Source organism: Scyliorhinus torazame, chromosome 1 (genome assembly GCF_047496885.1).
Source record: "Scyliorhinus torazame isolate Kashiwa2021f chromosome 1, sScyTor2.1, whole genome shotgun sequence".
In the NCBI taxonomy this organism is placed as follows: Eukaryota; Metazoa; Chordata; class Chondrichthyes; order Carcharhiniformes; family Scyliorhinidae; genus Scyliorhinus; species Scyliorhinus torazame.
Window position 1 is genome coordinate 248,997,136 of NC_092707.1, and position 23,705 is coordinate 249,020,840.

Sequence of the window (23,705 nt, forward strand, 5' to 3'; positions counted from 1 at the left end):
TCTTTCGCCTCCTGCACTCCCGGCTCCTGTGCCACCCCAAATATTGCGAGCCCCCAGCCCGGTTTGACCCTGGATCCTACCACCCTCGACACCGTCCTCGCTACGCCCTTCCAAAATTCCTCCAGCGCTGGGCATGCCCAGAACATATGGGTGTGATTTGCTGGGCTCCCTGAGCACCTAACACACCTGTCCTCACCCCCAAAGAACCTGCTCATCCTTGTCCCAGTCATGTGTGCCCTGTGCAGCACCTTAAACGGTATGAGGCTGAGCCTCGCGCACGAAGAGGAAGAGTTCACCCTCCCTAGGGCATCTGCCCACGCCCCCTCTTCGATCTCCTCTCCCAACTCCTCCTCGCACTTACCTTTCAACTCCACCACCGAGGCCTCCTCCTCCTCCTGCATCACCTGGCACGTTTCCGAGATCTTCCCCACCCCCCCCCCCCGAGAGCATCCTGTCCTGTACTGTGTGTGGCTGTAGCCGCGGGAATTCCACCACCTGCCACCTGGCAAACGCCCTTACCTGTAAGTACCTGAAGGTTTTCCCCGGGGGGAGCCCATACTTCTCCTCCAGCTCACCCAGGCTCGCGAACTTCCCGTCCACAAACAGGTCCCCCAACTTTCGTATCCCTGCCCTGTGCCACCCCGCAAACCCTCCACCTGTTCTTCCTGGGGCGAACCGGTGGTTCCCCCGTAATGGGGTCCACGCCGAGGCCCCAACTTCCCCCCCTGTGCCGCCTCCACTGCCCCCAAAGTTTGAGGGCAGCCACCACCACCGAGCTCGTGGTACACCTCCTTAGAGGGAGCGGCAGCGGCGCCGTTGCCAGCGCCCCCAGACACGTACCCACACAAGACGCTGTCTCCAGCCTCTTCCATGCAGCCCCCGCCCCCTCCATCACCCACTTGCGCACCATCGTCACATTGGCGGCCCAGTAATACCCACAGAGGTTGGGCAGCGCCAGTCCCCCCTATCTCTACTCCGCTCCAGGAACACCCTTCTCACCCTCGGAGTCCCTCGCGCTCACACAAACCCCATTATACCCCTGTTAACCTGCCTGAAAAAAGCCTTTGGGATAAACACTGGGAGGCACTGGAACAGGAACAAACACCTTGGGAGCATTGTCATTTTGACTGACTGCACCCTACCCGCCAAGGATAGCGGCAACGCGTCCCACCTCTAGAACTCCTCCTCCATTTACTCCACCAGCCTTGTAAAATTAAGCCGACGCAAGGCCCCCCAGCTCCTGGCCACCTGGACCCCTAAATACCTGAAGCTCCTCTCCGCCTTTTTTAGTGGGAGCTCGCCAATCCCCCTCTCCTGGTCCCCTGGATGAACTACGAACAGCTCGCTCTTCCCCATGTTGAGCTGGTACCCCGAAAAGTCCCCAAATTCCCTAAGAATCCTCATTACCTCCGGCATTCCTCCCACCGGGTCTGCCACAGACAGCAGCAGGTCGTCTGCATAAAGTGACACCCTATGCTCCTCCCCACCCCGCACCAACCCCATCCAGTTCCTCGACTCACAGACAGCAGCAGGTCGTCTGCATAAAGTGACACCCTATGCTCCTCCCCGCCCCGCACCAACCCTTCCAGTTCCTTGACTCCCTCAGTGCCATAGCTAGGGGTTCAATCGCCAGTGCGAAGAGCAGGGGGGACAAGGGACACCCCTGTCTCGTCCCTCGGTGCAACCAAAAGTACTCGGACCTCCTCCTGTTTGTGGCCACACTCACCATCGGGACCTCATACAACAGCCTAACCCACCTGACAAACCCCTCCCCAAACCCGAACCTCTTCAGCACCTTCCACAGGTACCCCCACTCTACCCTATCGAAGGCTTTCTCAACATCCATCGCCACCACTATCTCCGCCTCCCCCTCCCTCGCCGGCATCATGATGACGTTCAAAAGCCTCCGCACATTCGCGTTCAACTGTCTCCCCTTCACAAACCCCGTCTGGTCTCCATGGATGATCTGTGGCACACAATCCTCAATCCTCGTGGCTAAGACCTTCGCCAGCACCTTGGCATCTACATTTAGCAAGGGAATCGGTCTGTCAGACCCACATTGCAGGGGATCCTTGTCCCGCTTCAGGATCAAGGAGATCAGTGCCTGGGATATCGTCGGGGGCAAAGCCCCCCCCTCCCTTGCCTCATTAAAGGTCCTAACTAACAACGGGCCCACCAGGTCCACCTATTTTTTTATCGAATTCAACCGGGAAACCGGCCGGCCCCGGTGCCTTCCCCGCCTGCATGCTTCCTATCCCTTTGATCAGCTCCTCCAGCCCAATCGGGGCCCCCAATCCCGCCACCAGTCCCTCTTCCACCTTTGGAAACCTCAATTGGTCCAGGAAGCGGCCCATCCCTCCCTCCTCCCGTGGTGGCTCGAATCGGTACAATTCCTCGTAAAAGTCCCTGAAGACCCCATTGATGCCAACCCCACTCCGCACCACACTCCCTCCCCTGTCCTTAACTCCCCCGATCTCCCTAGCTGCGTCCCGCTTCCGAAGCTGATGCGCCAGCATCCGGCTTGCCTTTTCCCCATACTCGTAAATTGCCCCCTGGGCCTTCCTCCACTGCACCTCCGCCTTCCTGGTGGTCACCAGGTCGAATTCGGCCTGGAGGCTATGCCTCTTCCTCAACAATCCTTCCTCGGGCTCCTCCGCATACCTCCTGTCTACCCTCACCATCTCCCCCACCAGCCTCTCCCTCTCCCTCCGCTCCTTGTGGGCCCTAATGGAGATCAACTCTCCCTTCACCACCGCCTTCAGTGCCTCCCATACCATCCCCACTCGGACCTCCCCGTTGTCGTTGGTCTCCAAGTACCTCTCTATACTTCCTCGGACCCGCTCGCTCACCTCCTCATCCGCCAGCAGCCCCACCTCCAAGCGCCACCGCGGGCGCTGGTCCCTCTCCTCCCCCATCTCCAAGTCCACCCAATGCGGGGCGTGGTCCGAAATGGCTATTGCCGAATACTCAGTATCCTCTACTCTCACTATCAGCGCCCTACTCAAAATGAAAAAGTCAATTCGGGAATAAGCCTTATGGACATGTGAGAAGAATGAAAATTCCCTCGCCCCCGACCTTGCAAATCTCCAAGAGTCCACCCCTCCCATCTGGTCCATAAACCCCCTCAGCACTCAAGCCGCCGCCGGCTTCCTACCCGTCCTAGACCTGGAGCGATCCAGTGCCGGATCCAGCACCGTGTTAAAGTCTCCCCCCCCATTATCAGGCCCCCCACTTCCAAGTCTGGGATCCGACCCAACATACGCTGCATAAAACCCGCATTATCCCAGTTCGGGGCATACACATTGACCAGTACCACCCTCTCTCCCTGCAACTTACCACTTACCATTCTGTACCTACCGCCATTATCTGCCACAATGCTCGACGCCTCGAATGACACCTTCTTTCCCACCAAGATCGCCACCCCTCGATTTTTGGCATCCAGCCCCGAGTGAAACACCTGACCTACCCACCCTTTCCTCAATCTTACCTGGTCTGCCACCTTCAGGTGTGTCTCCTGGAGCATAACCACATCTGCCTTGAACCCCTCCAGGTGCGCGAACACGCGGGCCCGCTTAACCGGCCCATTCAGTCCCCTTTCATTTCAGGTTATCAGCCGGATCAGGGGGCAATCCGCCCCCCCTCCCCCGCCGACTAGCCATGACCCCTCCTCGGCCAGCCACGCGCCCGCACCCCACACCCGGCCCGTTCCTCACAGCGGCATACCCCCTTGTCGACACCCCCCCCCCCCCCACTCGCTCCAGCTCTTCCTTGACCATGGCAGCAGCAACTTTCCACCTACCAGGCCCCACCACCTCTGACGCAGCTCCTTTTACAAGCCCGGTCCCCTCACCCCTGACTCGGGCCTCCCCCTCCCCCGCGGGGCCCCATCTCACCGCCGTCCACCCCCCTTGTTCCGTTTACCTACCCCCCTCCAAGAACCCCCCCCGACCAACCCAACCAAAACAGTGCCCAACCCGCCCCAGCCACCCTCACCGACCCGAAAGAGAAAAACACAGAGAAAAAGAAACCCGGAGCAAAGCAAAGGCCCCCCCCCCCCTCGAAACAAAAATAAACATAACATATCAACCGCAGTCACTCCCCAAGCGGCCATCCCGACCCTCAATCTGTGTCCAACTTCTCGGCCTGAACAAAGGCCCACGCCTCCTCCGGAGACTCAAAATAATGGTGCCGGTCCTTGTACGTAACCCACAGTCGTGTCGGCTGCAACATGCCAAACTTCACCCCTTCCTGTGCAGCACCGCCTTCGCTCGATTGTACCCGGCCCTCCTCTTCGCCACCTCTGCACTCCAGTCCTGGTATATCCGAACCTCCGCGTTCTCCCACCTGCTGCTCCTCTCCTTCTTGGCCCACCTGAGCGCACACTCCCGATCGACGAACCGATGGAACCGCACCAGCACTGCCCGCGGAGGCTCGTTAGCCTTGGACCTCCTCGCCAGCACTCTATGGGCCCCTTTCAGCTCCAGGGGCCCCTGGAAGGACCCCGCTCCCATCAGCGAGTTCAACATGGTGACCACATAGGCCCCCACGTCCGGCCCCTCAGCTCCTCCGGGAGGCCCAGAATCCGCAGATTCTTCCGCCTCGACCGATTCTCCATCTCCTCGAACCGCTCCTGCCATCTCTTGTGGAGCGCCTCGTGCGCCTCCACCTTTACCGCCAGGCCTAAGATCTCGTCCTCATTGTCAGAGATCTTTTGTCGAGCCTCACGGATCGCCACCCCCTGGGCCGTCTGTGTCTCCAGCAGCTTATTAATAGAAGCCTTCATCGGCTCTAGCAGGTCTGTTTTAATCTCTCTGAGGCAGCGCTGGATACCCTCCTGCTGCTCCTCCGCCCACTGCATCCACGCTGCCTGGTCTCCACCCGCCGCCATTTTGTCCTTCTTCCCTCCCTTCTTCGGGTCCACCGCCACCTTTTTTGTCGCCCCGCTCCTAGTTAAAGCCATATACTGACGGGGAGCTATTATTAACTCCTTCCCACACCGGGAAACGTCGAAAAAGTGCCGTTGGGGGCCCTGAAAAGAGCCCAAAAGTCCGTTTTTGCAGGAGCCGCCGAATGTGCGACTTAGCTCCGCATAGCCGCAACCGGAAGTCTTCACGAGACACTTTGTTGATCGTTGCCACAGTGTTGTGAGGTCTGGAAGACACTGATGTGCATGCTGATTGTACACAACACTGATGGTGTGTGCCTTGCACTCCCACTGCGTCCAAAGTATAAATATTTCTTTTGTTTTTACCATTTGAAGTTGATCGGTCTATTAATATATCAATGATTAAGAATTTTCTATAACTCGTTATGAAATATTCAACGTGTAGTAAATGTATTTAATCTTGTTCATTAACCATGACCTCATGAATAAGTCCAATTTCAATCTTGCACCCACTGAGATGAAGGAGGCCCACTCACTACCTAGGTTGCCCACCACTGACCTATTGCCATTTTCCTGCCTTCTCTCCGTACACACATCCTTCCTTTTCAGATAACAGTCTAATTCCCTTTTGGACACCTCAATTGAACTTGCCTCCACCACACTCTGGGGCAGTGTATTCCAGACCGTGGCCACTTGTTACATAAAAAGGTTTTTCCTCATGTTGCTTTTGTCAATTACTTGAAATGCGTGGCCTCTCATTCTCGACCTTTTCACAAGTGGGACCTGTTTTTTTCCCTACGTACACTGCTCATGCCCTTCATGATTTTGAATACCTCTATCAAATCTCCTCTCAGCTTTCAAAAGAAAACAGCTCCAACTTCTTCAATCTATCTTCATAACTGAAGTTCCTCATCCCTGGAACAGGTAGATTTTGGAGAGTTTTGAGGAGAGAGCAATGCATCTTGGGGCCTATGCAGAGAGAGAAGGAAGGGCAATGGCATGGAGGGATTTAAATAAGATTTTCAGAATTGAGATATTGCTGGATTTGGTGCCAAAGCAGGTCAGCAAGTACAGAGGTGATGAGCCAATGGGAGTTGATTCAATCTAGGATACAGCCAGTGGAGTTTTGAATGAACTCAAGTTCATGAAGGATGCAAATTGGGAGGCTGGCCAGGAGAGCATTAAAATCTTGAGATAATAATGCCTTGAATGAGGGTTTCACAGCAGATCAGCTGAGGCAGTGGCAGAGACAGGTGCTGTTACTGACCTGGAAATGGTTGGTCTTGGTAATGGATAAGATACCACACCAAGATTTCAAACCGTTTGGTACAGCTTCAGACAGTTGCCAAGACGATGGATGGAGTCAGTGGTAAGGGAATGGAGTTTGTGGCAGGGGACAAAGTCAGTGGCTTAAGTTTTCCAAATATTTGTTGACCAAAATTTCCATTCATTCAGTGCTCGACAAGCAATGTGACAAATTAATGACAGTGTGGGGAGTCTGGTGTGTTTTCAAATGATGTTGCCGAGGCATAGCACATAAGTGACAAAGGGGTGAGAATCGTATCTTCTGGGGTTCCAGAGGTAGCTATTTGGGAGCAGGAAGGGAAGCCACTTCAGGCTATTCCCTGGCTACAACTGGATAGATAACAGAACACTTGTACCTTGCCACCTGAGCACATTTACCCATCCCTACAATAATTAGTGATAGGAGAGACCAGACTCACCGAAACAAGACTACCATCACCTCCAACCACCTTTACCCTCAACCACCTCCCACAAAACAGTATTTAGTTTATTGGACAACTTCCCCATCCTGCTTCATCCCTATTTCCATCTCTTCCCTGCCCGTTCATCTTACCTCTATCCCTGTACTGGCCCTACTAGCAGTCTTGCAAAGGCCTCACCGCTTTCCACCTGCCAGGTTCCTGAAGCCAAGGAAACCCCATCGTCCATAGTCGAATCGCTGTTGAAGTAAAGGCATGCAGCCTTATTAAAATACTTAAATGAGTAACCCACCTCCTGTGAGCAGATGGGTCACTCACTGGTGCACAAACTGTCAACAGATTGTTCATAAAATGCGGAGTATCCAATTCAATGGATTAAAAAGGAAAATGTTTTTAGGAGGGACAATTCTGAAACTGAAAGTACCACACCTGAATGGGATCCTTACGATGATACTACAGCCAAAGTGACAATGAACTCTGCATAGTGTGCTAAAGACAAGAGATATGTTTGGTTTTAAAGCTCCTTCAATGTGGTTTGTACAGTTAGTTTGTTCAATAAACCATGCCATACTAATATGAATTACTGGTGTTATGTATTTTCATCACTTTTCAAAATTGGCGGCGGTTCACGTTTTATACTCTGCATACTCCGCTTTTGAAACAATTTTTGGAGGGCTTTTGTGGTTGACTGTTACACTGACAGTTATGATGTATAATGCAAGGCTGAGCTTTCATCAAAGTTGATTAGTAATAAAACCTTGCACTTCCTAAAATAGTTGGATTATTTACTGGCTAGAAATTTAGATTGGAGGTTATATAATAAATTCAAGCAAAAATGATTGATTAATTTATGGTTTAATATGAAGCGCATTATTCAAGGCTTGGTACAAAATTTGCTTTCCTGTCAGATTTATGAGTTTAGTCAGCTCTTTCCGGAAATTTAACTAGGAGAAGGCTGTGACAATGTAACTTGTATCTGCTACATTAGGGGGAATAGGTTTGACGAACTCTACACCTTCTATTATGATTTGCTTTGTGGCCTTGTGTTATGATGAGTCAGTGCAAAATATAATTCAGCAAAGTTGTCTTTCCTGGCCACATTTGTCCCCCAAGTTGCAGCGTCACATGTCCATGTTCAGCTAAATGGTGCCAGCTTCATTTATTTGGTGACCAGCAGCAACTCCGGAGTGTTTTAACTCTTGACCTTGTAATTCAGCACACTGTGTTACTGGAAAAGCACCAAAATGTAAGTGTCCACACACACAAATTATAAAATCGTGTCCACCGATACAAAAAAACAATACAAACACTCCCAAGAATTTGGCTATTTTTCAAGAGGTCTGGATTTCAAATGTGAGGAAGTGAAACTTCAGTTGTATGTCACCTCAGTCAGACTACATCCGCAGAATGAGTTTCTGTTTTAGACACTGAACTGTAGGAAATATATTTTGACTTTGGAAGGGATGCAGAATGATAACCGGTCTTGTCAAAGAATTAAATTACGAGGACAGGATGCATGAAGTTGGTTTGTTCAGAAAGGTGTGAGGAGTTACCTCATTGAGGCCTTTAAAGTGGTGGATAAACTGTGTCCTATGATTGGGAATTTGACAAAGGGGCATAATCTTAAAATTAAAGCTGTCAGGAATGAAATCAGGAAGCTGTTATTCACACAAAATGTAATTAAAATGTTGAACCCGTTTCCCCCAAACGACTGTGATTGCTGAATCAGTTCAAATTGACAAGACATTGCTGAATGTTTGTTGGATAAGGACAAAGGTGGGTAAATGGATGTGAGATACAGAGCAGCCGTATTCTAATTGAATGGCAGAACAGATGTGAGGGGCTGCTTGCCTATTTCTGCTTGTTCATTGGCCAGGGTAGGGGTGAGCATGGGAAGCTCAAAGCATTTGTATCTGGATGGTAAAATGGCAGTAGAAGAGTTGTGAGGCCAGCTCATGTAACATGTTGAACACTAAAGAGTCTTTTAGCTCTTGGTGAACAGACCCTCCTGCAATGTGTACCAGCAAAACTGAACTCTGCTATTGCTGAAGGTGTTGGGTTTCACAGGAAGTTTAGAGAAACATAAAGCTAATGAATGTTATTTCAATTTATTGCAGTATGATTCTAAAATACTAATCTTGTGTTTTAATTTTGTTACATTCGTTTTCATTCGTAGAGACTCCTCCAGATGCTCTAATTCTGGAATCTCCTTTCACGAACATTCGGGAGGAAGCCAAAAGCCACCCTTTTTCACTGGTAGGTGATATGGTGCTGTTATAAGGGCAACTTAAAGGGGTGGCATGGTTTGCAGTGGTTAGCACTGCTGCCTCAGGGCGGCAAGGACCCGGTTTCAATCCCAGCCCCAGGTCACTGTCCGTGTGGAGTTTGCACATTCTCCCCGTGTCTGTGTGGGTCTCACCCCCGCAACCCAAAGATGTGCAGGGTAGGTGGATTGGCCACACTAAATTGCCTCTTAATTGGAAAAAAAAAGAATTGGGTACTTTTAAATTTATTTTAAAAAAGGACAAATTATTTTCCACATACCACAAATATGCATGAGAGGCCCCAATGGTACAGATAGATAATTTGATCGCCACACTGACACCGAACCGGATTCCAATCCCTTGCAGAACTGGACTGCAGCAGTTAAGAAGGCAGCTTGCCACCACTTTCCCGAAGGCAATTAGGGGTGGGGAATGAATACTGGCCTAGCCAACGAAGCCCACACCCCTTGAACAAAAAAAGGAGCTAAAGTTTGAGATGGGCTAATGATTCCCCACATGAAGTGTGGTTTGTGGGTTCAAGACTGGCTCGCAAAGAAAAACAACTGTTTCTTATTTTTGTGAGGCTTGGTGGGCATGCTTTGGTCTCCCTGCCTTGTTCTTTTCAAATCCAAGCTTGCTGCTGATTTTCTTCATATTTTGCCTCGTCGCTAAGCTCTGATCTGCTTCTGTCCTCATATCCTTCCAGAACTTGAGTCAGCTTCCAAACAGCCACATGCCTTTTGCTGCCATTACTACAGTGCCTCAGTTAAAAGTCCTCCTTCAATAGCCCCTCCATAGGGTTTCCAACTCTAGTTGAATGCATTCCAGGAGAGTTCACGACATGACATCCCACATTCAGTCACCCTGCCCTCCCGCTTCTGTCCACCCATCATGTCTATTCCCGCGGAGCACCACCTTCCCATGTCAATTAGAAACCAATACATTCCTTGGGAGGTGATTTTTCCAGCCGCATAGAGCCCAGCAAACCCTGCTATGTTGGGAAAATTGCAGGAGTGGCCTGAAATGGATTTGCACCGGGTGCCAAACAGTTTGCGATGTTCCCAGGCCCTCCCAACAGACATAATCAGGTTCATGCCCAGCAAGGGTGTGAACCTGATTGCCATTCATTTAAATTGATTTTAATATTCAATATCTGCTTAGTGCCGAATCTTCCAGGAATGTGCAATGTTCCCACCCGCCAGTGTGACGTGGCGCCGGTGGGAATCACTATTGATCTCTGCAAAGGGAGAACAGACGTGATGACTATGCCGGGGGACATGGCGGCCCTGTCACCCAATCGGTGTCAACCTGGGGGAGGGGGTAATTAATTTACCCATGAGTGATTTCTGTGAAGCTGGGCATGTCCCGAACCTCATAATGACGGTTTCTCCAGGGAGAAACACGCTGCATTTTCTTACTGAATCTGACACTTTACCGTTTGTTGGGAAAATTCCGCCCCCTAGTTACTCAGTTGGATGATTTTTGACTCCGTTCTGCAGCTTATCTACAATATAGTAATAATTAATAATCAAAAGTGTTCAAAGAAAATGAAAAGAAAGCACTTTTTTAATGCTCCTGTAATTATTTTTCTGGTTTGCTTGTAGTAGTGTCAGAGATTGATTAGGCTCTAAGCTCGAGAATTATTTCCCTAACAGTTGAAAAGGAGGATAACTTGCCGGAAGTCTTGAAAAAATTAATAGTCAATAGAGGACAGGGACTTAATACAATTAATGTAAGTACAGTATCCGTAGCTAAGAAATTGATGGAACTAAAGACCAAGGACTTGACGGTTTACATGCAAAGGTGTTAAAGGAAGTAGGGGAGCATATTGTAGATCAGGCATTGTCAAACTCGGGGGCGCCGTCCATCGCGGGGCTCCTGATTGCGCAAATCCGCGCGCAGCAGCCGGTTAGTCATAATGCCGGCTGCAAGAGGCCTTCAAAATGGCCAGGAACAGATTTTTTAAAAAATGTGGGCGCACTGCGCATGCATGCCTGATCATTGGTGCGCATGCGCAAAACTATGTGCATGCACAACGATGATCAGGCACGCATGCGCAGTGCGGCCACATTTTTTGTTATATGGTTGCAGCCTTTTTTTTCCCCAAGTTCGGGGGGCCAAAGGGACCCAAAACCATTTCCTTCATTTTTGTCAGCAACAAACAAGGTAAGAGAAAATGGTGGGTCGCGAAGGTCGGCGGCGTGGGTCGCGAAGGTTGGCCAGTTGGTAAAAGTGGGTCCCCGGAAAAAAAGTTTGAAGAACACTGGAGTTGCTGGAGTCTATAATCAGGGATAGGGTACTTGACCACGTCAAAACATTTTGGTCGATCAGGGAGAGCCAGCATGGATTCGTGAAGGAAAGGCCTGACTAATTTTCAAAAAATAAATTTAGAGTGTACAATTTTTTTTCCCCAATTAAGGGGCAATTTAGCGTGGCCAATCCACCTATGCCTGACTAAACCTATTAATTTAAAAAAAAAGAGATTACTATGGTAGTGGATAGGGAAATGCCTATGGATGTTATTTATATGGATTTCCAGAAGGCATCTGATAAATTCCCAGACAAGAGACTGCTAACTAAGGTGGAAGCCCCGAAGTTGAAGGCAAATTATTGACATGGTTAGGAAATTGGTTGCGTGGCAGGTGACCGAGTGGGGATAATGGGTATTTACTCTAATTGGCAGGTACCACAGGGATTTGTGTTCAGACCTCAGTTATTTACAGTATTCATTAATGACTTGGATGGTGGCATAGAAAGTTATTTATCCAAATTTGTAGATGATTGAAAGTTAAGTGGCATTGTAGACAGCCTAGACGATGGCATGAAATTGCAAGAAGAATTTGATAGACCAGGTGACTGGGCAAAATTGTGGTAGATGGAATTTAATGTAAGCAAGTGTGAGGTTATCCATTTTTGGACCTAAAAAAGGATAGAGCAGAGAGAGTACTTTCTAAATGGAAGGAGGTTAGGTGCAGTGACTGTCCAAAGAGACTTGGGGGTTCAGGTCCTTAAAATGTCAGGAACAAATGCAGAAAATAACCAAAAGCGCTAATGGAATGCTAGCCTTTATATCTGGAGGATTGAAGTATAAAAACAGGGGTTATACTGCAGCTATACAAAATGCTGGTTAGACCCCACTTGGAGCACTGCGAGCAGTTCTGGGCACCAAACCTTAGGAAGGATATTTTGGCCTTGGAGGGGGTGCAACATAGGTTTACAAAAAGGATACCTGGATTACAGGGGTTGAGTTATGAGAGTTTATTCAAATTAGGCCCATTTCTGCTAGAATTTAGAAATTAAGGGGCGATCTGATCGAAGTATTCACGATATTAACAGGGAAAGACAAAGCAGATAAAGATAAACTATTTCCACTGGTTGGAGATTCTAAAACTTGGGGGCATAGTTTAAAAATTAGGGCTAGACCATTTAGGAGAGATGTTAGGAAGAACCTCTTCACTCAAAGGGGTGGTAGAGGTTTGGAACTCTCTCCCACAAACAGCAGTTGAAGCTAGATCAGTTAATTTTACATCTGAGATCGATAGATTTTGGCAAGCAAAGGTATTAAGGGATTATGGGCCAAAGGCGGGTATATGGAGTTAGGTCACAGATTAGCAATGGTTTCATTGAATGACGGGACAGGCTCGAGGGGCTGAATGGCCTACTCCTATTCCTGTGTTCCTATGCTTTCACCACTCTACCTCTCCTTTTCAGACCCTTCCCTTTGACCAAGCATTTGGTCACTTGTCCTAATATATGTGCAGTATCTTGGATGTTTTATTATGTCAAGAGGCCCTATCCTATGTAAATGCATATTGTTGTGAGAGCTGGAGACTCCTCTGTAACATTAGCTGCACAATATTGTTTCACAGGATTTGAATATTTAATATCTTGTTGGAAAGTCCAATAATCAGTCCTTAATTTAGGTTTTGGTTAATGTACAGTCATTCGGGTGGGGCGGCATGTGGCGCAGTGGTTAGCACTGGGACTGCGACACTGATGACCTGAGTTCGAATCCCGACCCTGGGTCACTGCCCGTGTGGAGTTTGCACATTCTCCCCATGTCTGCGTGGGTTTCACCCCCACAACCCAAAGATGTGCAGAGCAGGTGGATTGGCCATGCTAAATTGCCCCTTAATTGGAGAAAAAATAATTGAGTACTCTTTAAAAAAAATTTTTTTATATGTACAGTCATTCGAGTATATTAGGGAAATGTAAGCTGACATTCCGTCTTTTCAATTCTCACCAGAAAGATTCATGCTGAATCATATGTTAATCGCTGTAATGAATGATTCAGTAGGTTTATTCTGCAGTTGTGGTACCATTGTCTCTTAAAAGTGCCTCCTGTTTTAATTAGCCGTTGATCTCTTTTCTACTTTGAATCCTGTAAGATCATTTTACCTTTCTTAGAAGTATTTATTTAATAGTAATAAAATATTTAAGCTACCTGTTCTCTTTCAAATGGCAACCATTATTTATTTATTTTTAAATATTTTTATTTATTTATTTTTTTAATAAACAATTTTATTGAGGTATTCACCACCACCACACCTGCTGACTATTAATTCTCCACGAAGAAGTCAATGAATGGCTGCCACCTCCGGACAAACCCCGATAGTGAACCTCTCAAGGCGAACTTAACTTTTTCTAGACCGAGAAAGCTCGCCATGTCTGATAGCCGTACTTCGGTCTTCGGGGGCCTTGAGTCCCTCCATGCCAACAGTATTCGTCGCCGGGCTACCAGGGAAGCAAAGGCCAGAACGTCGGCCTCCCTCACTTCCTGGACTCCCGGATCCTCCGAAACCCCAAAGATTGCCACCTCAGGGCTCATTACCACCCCAGTTTTCAATACTCGGGACATGACATCTGCGAATCCCTGCCAATACCCACTGAGTTAAGGGCACGACCAGAACATGTGTACATGGTTAGCCGGCCCTCTGGCACATCTGGCACACTGGTCCTCCAGCCCGAAGAATTTGCTCATCCGGGCCACCGTCATGTGGGCCCGGTGCACGACCTTAAACTGGATCAGGCTGAGCCTGGCGCATGTTGCAGTCGTGTTTACTCTGCTCAGGGCTTCTGCCCAGACACTGTCCTACATCTCCCCCCCCCGAACTCCTCTTCCCACTTAAGCTTCAGGTCCTTGGTCTGCGTATCCTCACCTCCCATTCGTTCCTTGTAGACGTCTGAGACTCTACCCTCTCCCACCTCTCCCCTAGAAACTACCCTTCCTGCCTCCCCTTTGGCGGGAGACGTGGGAAGGACGGCACCAGTCTGCGTACAAAATCCCGCACCTGTAAGTATCTAAAGTCGTTCCCTCTCGCCAGCCCAAACTTCTCCTCCAGCACCCTCATGCTCGGAAAGCTCCCTTCCAGGAACAGATCCCCCATCCTCACAATCCCCACCCTCCTCCACAGTCGTTACCCCCCCCCCCATTCATGTTCCCTGGGGCAAGTCGGTGGTTACTGCAGATTGGGGTCCACACCGATGTTCTTACATCCCCTACATGCCTCCTCCACTGGCCCCAGATCCGAAGAGCCACCACCACTATCGGGCTGGTGGAGTACCGTGCCGGCGGAAGCAGCAGAGGTGCCGTGACCAGAGCTGCTGAGCTAGTGCCCCTGCACGAAGCAGCCTCCATCCGCTCCCAAACCGACCCCGCACCCACCATCCATTTCTTTATCATCGCTATGTTGGCCGTCCAGTAATAGTTGCTGAAGTTCGGCAACGCCAGCCCCCCCTTCTCCTCTGTTCCTTTCAAGCATCATCCTCTTCACCCGCGAGGACTTCCCTGCCCATACAAATCCCAGAATAATTTTATTCAGCCTCTTAAAGAAGGACCGCGGGATAAAGATGGAGAGACACTGAAAAACAAACCAGAACCGCGGGAGAATCGTCACCTTAACAGTCTGCACCCCTCCCCGCCAATGATTTTAAAATATTTTTATTAAGGCATTTGTATATCCATTAAACACAACCAAAACCAGAGTGAGAACAAACAGCCTTGTAACAAATAAATAACTAGTCGACTGCCCCCCCCCAAACTTCGGCGGCTCCGGGTCCCTCCACTCCAACAAAATCCATCTCCGAGCTACCAAGGAGGCATAGGCTGTGACGGTGGCCTCTCGCCTCCTGGACTCCCGCATCTTCCGACAAACCAAATATCGCCACTTCAGGACTCGTGTCACCTTCACCTTCAGCACCTCTGACATTACGTCTGCGAACCCCTGCCAGAACCCTCTCCGCTTCAGACATGCCCCAAACATGTGGCCATGGTTCGCGCGTCCTCCTGCGTACCGCCCACACCTGTCCTCCACCCACACCTGTCCTCCACCCCCTCAAAGAACCTGCTAATCCTAGCCAGCGTCATATGTGCCCTATGCACTACCTTGAATTGAATAAGGCTAAGCCTAGCACACAACGAAGATGTGTTCACCTTCCTCCCGCAACCCAGCCTCCATTTGCTCCCCCAACTCCTCCTCCCACTTCCACTTGACTTCTCCTATCGGGTCTCTCTCCCAGTCCATTAACTCCTTGTAAATCACGGATACCTTGCCCTCACCCGCTCCTGCTTTTGATACCAGCTTGTCTTGTAACCCTGGGGGGGGGGGGGGGGCAGGTCGGGAAAGGACTGCGCACTCTTCCTCACATAGTCCCACACCTGTAAATACCAGAACCCATTCCCGCAGGGCAGCTCATACTCCTCTTCCTCGAAACTCAGAAAACTGCCCACATAAACAGGTCCCCAAATGGCCCGATCCCTGCCCATCGCCACCCCCGAAACCCCAAGTCCAATCTCCCGGTGCAAATCTATGATTCCCGCAAGTCTGTGCCCAGCGTGGTACCTTCCAGCCTCCGATGCTGCCGCCACTATCCCCATACCGGCAGGGCCGCCACCCCCAAACTGTCCCAGCACTTCCCACAGATTCTCCCATTCTACTCGATCGAGCACCTTCTCCGTGTCCATAACGACCTCTACCTCCTGTCCCATCACTATCACGTTTAATAATCGCCTAATGTTCGCCAACAGATGCCTCGCTTTTACACACCCCACCTGGTCCCCCCGACATACAGTCCTCAATCTGCGAGACCAAGATCTTTGCCAGTATTTTGGCATCCACATTTAGCAGTGATATCAGGCGGTAGGACACACACTGCTCCGAGTCCTTATCCTTATTCAAAATTAAGGATATCGAAGCCTGAGATAACGTAGGGGGAAGTTCCCCCTTATCTCTCGCCTATGTCCAAACCAACGGGCCCCAGCTCCCCAGAAAAACCTCTTATAAAATTCTCCAGGAAGCCCATCTGGGCCCAGGGCTTTCCCTGCCTGCATCACCCCCATACCCTCCATCACCTCCACCAGGCTCCGATTCGTATAGCCTCTTATAAAACTCCTTAAAAACCACATTCACCCCCACCTGGTTTACGATCACTCTTCCCCACCCTTCCGATCTCCCTCACCATCTCCTGCTTCCTAAATTGGTGAGCTAGCACCCTACACGCCTTCTCCCCATATTTGTACACTGTCCCTCTGGCCCTCCGCAACTGCCCCACTGCCTTCCCTGTGGACACCAGCCCGAACTCCATCTGGGGCTTCTGCCGCTCCTTCAACAATCCTGCCTTCGGGGTCTCCGAATACCTCCTATCCACCCGCAGAATCTCGACCACCAGCCTATCCATCTCTGCTCATTCCACCTTGTTCCCTAAACTTCCCCCTGACCATTGCCTTGAGCCCCTCCCATAGCGTGGCAGCTGAGCCCTCGCCCGTATCGTTCAGCTCCACATACCCCCGGATGGCGGCCCTCATCCGCTCACACACCTCCTCGTCCGCTAACAACCCCACGTCCAGCCTCCACTGTGGCTAACTGCCCCACCCCCCGGTCCACCTGCAAGTCCACCCAGTGCAGTATGTAGTCCGAGACCACAATCGCCGAGTACCCCAACTCAGCCACTCCCACCAGCAGCGACTTATCCACCACAAAGTAATCAATCCGCGAGTACACCCTGTGCATGTGGTAGAAGTATGAAAAATCCTTCGCCCTCAGCCTCCCAAACCTCCATGGGTCTACCCCTCCATGCACTCCTATGAACCCCTTTAGCTCCTTTGCCACCGCCGACACCCTCTCTGGCCATGGACTCGACCGGCCCAAACTTGGCTCAATGACCGTACTGAAGCTCCTCAGATGCACAAACATGTGCAACCGTTTGACTCGTGTTATGGGCCAGAGTTTAGAGAACCCCAAAGTGTATCATGGAGTTCACCTGACCCACAACTTTTAATAGATTGTGGTGTGGGGAGCACACAGCCCACTCTACAGATGTGGTGCAGCAGACATCTAACAGTACTTTTTAAAGCAAAACAATGTTTATTCTATGAACTCAGTTAACCTTTTTAAAACATACAGTGAACATCTTAGCAACCATCAATTAAAATACAACCCCCAAAGAATACAACATTCTAAGGAATACTTAAACTTTCCTTTTAACATCCATAAGACAAAAAAAAACTTTTTACAGAAGCACTTCAGGTTTAAATTCTCTACTGAGAACAGTTATCATTCTGAATTCACCAAATGATCTAGTGATAGTCTTTAGATGGCAGAGAGATCGAAATTACACCTTTGGCTGGCTTCAGCTCCAACATAAAACAAAACCAAAGAAACACAGACACACCCAAGCTTTTCCTCAAAACGAAACTAAAAGCTGACAAACCGCCCAGCTCCACCCACACTCTGACATCACGGATAAACACCCATTCCTTAAAGGTACTTTCACATGACACTGGTCCATTCAGCCCTCTCACATTCCATGTGACCAGCCTGGTTGGGGACACCCCACCCCCTCCCCTGTCGATCAACCATATCCCTTCTTCGGCCAGCCCCCGGCCCTTGTCAAGCAACCTCCCCCCACAGGCCGACCTTCGCATGCCCACCATCACCACCTCCTTTCTCACAGTGCCACAGCAGCCTCACCTGTGTCAGCAGTCCCCCCACTTCTTCCCCTCCCTTAAACAAAACAACACTCCCATCCCCCTCTATTACACTAACCTCCTGCTCACCTTCCACTGCGCTCCTGTTAACTAGCCCGCCCAGCTAGCCTGGCAGACCCCACCCATGGCGCCAAACCTCCTACCCCCCACTGATTTCCCTGCCACAGCACCCCCGAAAAGAAATCACAAAGTAAAGAGGTTCTCCCCTGACCAAGAACCCCAAAACAATAAAGCAAAAAGGCATCTCGCACTTCTTCCAGAGTTCAATATCCTCCCCCTCCTGCCAGTTCATTGTCTCTCAAAAGCTCCATTGCTTCCTCTGGTGTCCCAAAATAATGCTCTCAGCCATTGTAAGACACCCAAAGGCGGGCGAGTACAGCTAATTACATGCATGGTTCAACAACTTTTAACTGTTATCTTCATCTGCAGACTGTTACTCCATAGGGGCTGGTTTAGCACAGTGGGCTAAGTAGCTGACTTGTAATGCAAAACAAGGCCAGCAGTGTGGGTTCAATTCCCGTACCGGCCTCCCCGAACAAGCGCCGGAATGTGGCGACTAGGGGTTTTCCACAATAACTTCATTGAAGCCTACTTGTGACAAGCTATTATTATTATTATTAGTTCCCCAGCCTGTCCTCTGTTTCTAAGTGTCTTGGCTGTTTTCTCCTGCCCCAAATGCTTTCATATGCTGCAGTGCTGTGTTTTAATAATGATGGAAATATATTTATATTTATTTTGAGTCACTTGCTGTTCACCGAATATTTCAGCAGATTCTGGTTTAAACAGATTGCTCAGTGGATTACAATTTACGTGTGAATACACCTGATCTCATTTATGTAAATTATTATACAAATGTTTTGTGTTGAAAAGTATAATTTTGCACAGTAAACTTTCCAGCCTCATTCTCCTCCGCATTTTCCCCTGAAGCATTAACTTGGAACTCCTGTGCCTTGTTTTCCTCCTTGGGACTTGAGTTCGGCAGAAAGAAAATTTAATTGTGGAGTAGTCCAAACACAAGTAGGGAGAGGGATTTGGTAGCCCCTGAGACCAAGGAAAAGGAAGAGGTGAGCTTTTCAAAAGCTGGGAAATGGGAATACAATTATTGAAAGTTGGGGGGGGGGGAAGCAGAGCAAAGTTGACAAAGGAACACTGGGATTTCTAGATAATAAGGACCAAGATCCATCTAGTTTTCCTTCTAGTATCCTAATAGTCATATGAATAAACAGGACTCATCATGACAATTAACCTCTACAAAATGGGGCTGGTTTAGCCCAGTGGCTAAACAGCTGGCTTGTAATGCAGAACAAGGCCAGCAATACGGGTTCAATTCCTGTACCAGCCTCCCCGAACACGCGCCGGAATGTGGCGACTAGGGGCTTTTCACAGTAACTTCATTGAAGCCTACTTGTGACAATAAGCTATTATTATTATTATGATGCAGAAAAATAAGAAGAAATTGGACAGCAGGTAAATAGAGAATACCATAAGATGAGACTGAGGAGATGAGGGGAGAAAAATGAAGTAGGAGGGAATGTACTGATGGAGAAAGAAAAACTAGAAAAGAACTGATGGTGTTCCTCTGAGCAAATCTGTTTGAAACTTGGCATGTTTAAATCTACTGGGTCACTGTCCGTGTGCAGTTTGCACATTCTCCCCGTGTCTGTGTGGGGCTCAACTCCACAACCCAAAAAAATAATTGGGTACTCTGAATTGGGTACCCAAGGAAGTGTTATTGAGTTTGACATGCCTTGCACTATGTTGGGAGGCCGGTTTAGCTCAGTTGCCTGGACAGCTTGTTTGTGATGCAGAGCAAGGCCAGAAGCGTGGGTTCAAATCCCGTACCGGCTGAGGTTATTCAGGAAGGCCCTGCCTTCTCAACCTTGCCCCTCGCTTGAGGTGTGGTGATCCTCGGGTTAAATCACAACCAGTCAGCTCTCCCCCCTCAAAGGGGAAAAGAACCTGTGGTCATCTGGAACTGTACTGTGTTGAAACATTGATTTGTGTCTGCAGGTGATGGGACATTCAGAGATTGCAGTGCAAGTTCTGACATAATTATTGATTGTTGATGTTTCAGATCTATAGGTACCTACCCGGCTTTGACTGGTTCTTCCTAGATCCAATCACCGAGAGTGGTATTATATTCCCAAGTGATGAGAAGTAAGTCAGTTATTTTTAAGAGCACTTCAAAGTTCTGTTGCTTTTCTAAACAAAAAATGCTATTTGTTCCACTGTGTAATTTATATAAATATATTTCCTGTGACCGCCCCATAATAATCAGAACGATTTTAACAGATGTGCTGCAGTGTTGATGCTTTCTAGTGTGGTACTAAGAGAGTGCTGTACTGTCAGAGGTACTGTTTACTGGACAAGAAATTAAACTGAGGCTCTTCTGTCCCCTCGTATGAACATAAATATTCCCATCACCCAATTGCTGTTTGTAAGACCTTGCTTTGTCCAAATTGGCTGCTCTTGTCCTACATGACAATGACTGCACTTTGTTTCCTGTGAAGTGCTTGGAGCATCCTGAGGATATGAAATATCCTGTATAAATACAAATCGTTTTTTCTTTTGCATCCACTTGAAGCCAATTGCTGATTGCACAATATTCTAGCCACTCTGGCTGTTGATTTAACCCGATTGCTCAGTAAATTATATTTCCCATGTGTATGTAATTTGTTCGCATTTATGTAATTTAAATGTTTTTTTAAAAAATTATGCTAAAAACCTTGTTTGAAATTTTTGCCTGTCAAGTTTTTCTAGTTTAAACATTCATTTAATTTTGTGAATTTTTAAGCAACAATATACAAAAATCAATGAGACATCTCTGAAGCTTCAAGGGTCAGTAAGCGTTTCTATCCACATTCTTCGATAGCAAAAGTTCTTGAGTGAATCTTTTTAGTTTGGAATTGACCAGTTGTCACCTTGCCAAACATCAGCAGTGCCCCTGGTATTTACCTGATCAAAGGAGTTTTAATGCTGCCTCCTCATAACTTTTTTTTTTTGCCATATATTTTCCATCCAAATGTAAAAACTGCTCCAATAAATGATGCACCTCTTGCATTAGCCATTTCATTGGGACTGTTGTTTTTATCATTCATCATCACATAACGTGAAACATGCAGTTTTTTTTGGAGGACCGTTGAGATGATAAAAGTGCAAAGAGGCGTCCTACGGGATATTTCGCTTGACATGGCCCCACTCGCAGGAGTCTCTTTGGAATCGGTTCTGCAGTTTAAATGTAAAAATAAGCATGAACAGGCTTGACTTGAAAGCTCAGTGAGTAATGGTGATCAGTGAACAGCTGAACCTAACAGATTTCTGAACACTGCTGAGGAAGCAGATCTCTGCTGGGAGTTAGCGCGAGTGCCTGTGTTTAGGAAGGGGAATTTGGCCATGTTTTCAAGCCTGATAAATATCCAGTGGCCACCGCTGGGATTGAATGAGAATGTGATTGGCATTGGGAAATATCCTGCTGCTCTCAATGCTGAGGCTCACTCCTTGATGGAGAAGGAAAGACTTGTATTAATTTGACCGTTTAAAACCTCAATGTCCAAACGTTCTTCCGCGTGATCACTGTTGTAATGTGGGGGAGAGGCAGCAACTCATTTGGACACAGCAAGATTCCACAAACAGTGTTCTAATGTCCAGATAATCTGTGCAGGGATGCTGGTTGAGGATTGATTTATGGTGAGGAAATCAGGGGGAACTCCCTTGCATACCTTTGAAATAGTGCTGTGGGAACCTTTACATTTGCTTGGGAGGACAGAGAGTGCCATGGCTTAACATCTCATCTGAAAGACAGTGCAGCACTCCCACACTGCTTTACTGGATTGTCAGCACTAAATCGCAAAGCTTCGAATCACAACCTCTGACTCGGGTGAGTCACTACTGGAGCTGTACTGAGCCATGAATAACACTGAGTACGATACAGAGTCTTAAAACATTTCTCAGGAGGGAAGGGAATTTGAGAGAAAATGAAAAATAACACCATGTCATAGGACGAAACTGGGCAGGGGGGTGAGGGGGCGGCGAGTTGGGCGGCAGGGGTAAGGGTGGTGCGGCATGATGTCAAGAGTGAAATGGGAAAGGCTATTCAGCCTGCAGTGCCTGATCTGACTCTTTAAAATGTTTAGTTTTATGTATGAGCAAACTCAGAACATAGCCCATGTGAGAGTGCAACATAAGGTTGCAGAGCTAATCATGTTCTCCTCCAGCAAGACAAATTTTTGTGACCGTTGGAAATGAACTCAATTCCCATTAGTTTAATACCACATGATTTCACAAAGCAATCCATCTTGAAGGGAAGAGAAAAACTAACCATCACTTGCCCCGAGTTGGCATGGACACTTTTTTTTTTTAATATCAGTCTTCATAATGCATATTTTCCATTGAGACAAATACAACTTGCTAGTTTTTGTACTCTTTATTCTAAAAGAATGGTAACTTGTTCGGAAAGCCAGTATGTCAGTCAACGAAAATAGGCTAAACAATACAAAGAACAGATAAACAATTTGTATTAATTTGGTGTCTTTAATATAATAAAAGAAGACACTGCTGAGCGATATTTAGTCAGTTGACCAAAGGCTTTGTCAAAGAGAGAGATTCTAAGGAATGCCTGAAAGGAGGAACTGAGGTAGAGAGGCGGAGTGGTGTAGGAAAGGAGAGCATTCCAGAGCTCTGATCCCAGACATCTGAAAGTGCAGCCGCCATTGGTGGAGCAAGTAGAGCTGCTTAGTAGACCTGAATTTGATGAGTGCGGATATCTCTCAGGGTTCTGGGGCTGGGGGAGCTTAGAGATAAGAAAGGATGAGGCCGGGGAAGGATTTGCAAACTAGGATGAGAATTTTAAATTAAAGACGTTGCTTGAACTGGAATGAAGTTGGGCCATGTGATTTCCGGTGGCGCCCTCGAGGAAGCAGGTCGGATCGCTCCCGCCCGCGATGGGCAAACAGACCTGTTTCACAGGATTTTTTCGGGACCTGACGACCTGAATTGGTGGAAGAGGTTTTCCCCCCGGGGTATGGACAGTTGGACCAGAAGTGGTCGAGTGGAGCGGCAAAGATCGAAACAGGAGCAGTGGGGACCCCAGACCGGGCAGTGAAGCATGTCGGACAGCAGGGAGCGGAGGCTCACTGGCCAAGGAAGCAACAGATGGAGTTTTTTAGGAACTGCTTCACCGAACTGAAGAGGGACACGTTGGACCCGATGAGGGCGATGATGGACCGGATGGTCGAGGCGCAGGTGGTCCAAGAGAAGGCGCTAAGGGAGGTTGAGGTGAAGCTCTCCAGCCAGGCGGACACAGTAACGGAGCTGGAGCACGAGGTGGAGGAGCTGAACTCCCGCCAGAGGAGGATGCAGGAGCAGCTTGAAGAGCTGGGGAATAGAGCCAGGAGGCAGAACCTGAGGATCGTTGGCCTCCCCGAGGGCTGTGAGGGATCGGATGCGGGTGCATACGTGATGGGTATGCTCGGGGCACTGATGGGACTGGAGGCCTTCCCTCGACCCCTGGAGTTGGATGGGGCGCATAGAGCCCCCGCACGGAAGCCCAGGACGGGCGACCGACCGAGGGCCTTGGTGGTTCGCTTTCACCGGCTTGCTGACCGGGATCGTGTGCTACGATGGGCCAAGGCGGAGAGGAGCAGCAGATGGGAGAACTGCGAGGTGCGCATCTACCAGGACTTGGGAACGGAGCTGGCCAAGAGGCGTGCAGGATTCATCAAGGTAAAGGCAGCCCTCTTCAAAAAGCAGGTGAGGTTTGGAATGCTGTATCCTGCGAAGCTTTGGGTGACGTTTGAGGAACTCCATCCCTACTTCGAGCCACCAGAACAGGTTTGGGCCTTCATTAA

General features: G+C 48.8%; 1 protein-coding gene across 1 annotated transcript in view; it reads left to right on the plus strand.

Moving 5' to 3' along the window:
- Positions 1 to 23,705, plus strand: part of abhd12 (abhydrolase domain containing 12, lysophospholipase) — a 168,221-nt gene that overhangs the window by 115,089 nt on the left and 29,427 nt on the right. The window contains exons 9-10 of the mRNA XM_072504536.1: positions 8,786 to 8,865; positions 19,934 to 20,016. Of these exons, the coding sequence (XP_072360637.1) occupies positions 8,786 to 8,865; positions 19,934 to 20,016 (163 nt within the window). The remainder of the gene's footprint in view (positions 1 to 8,785; positions 8,866 to 19,933; positions 20,017 to 23,705) is intronic.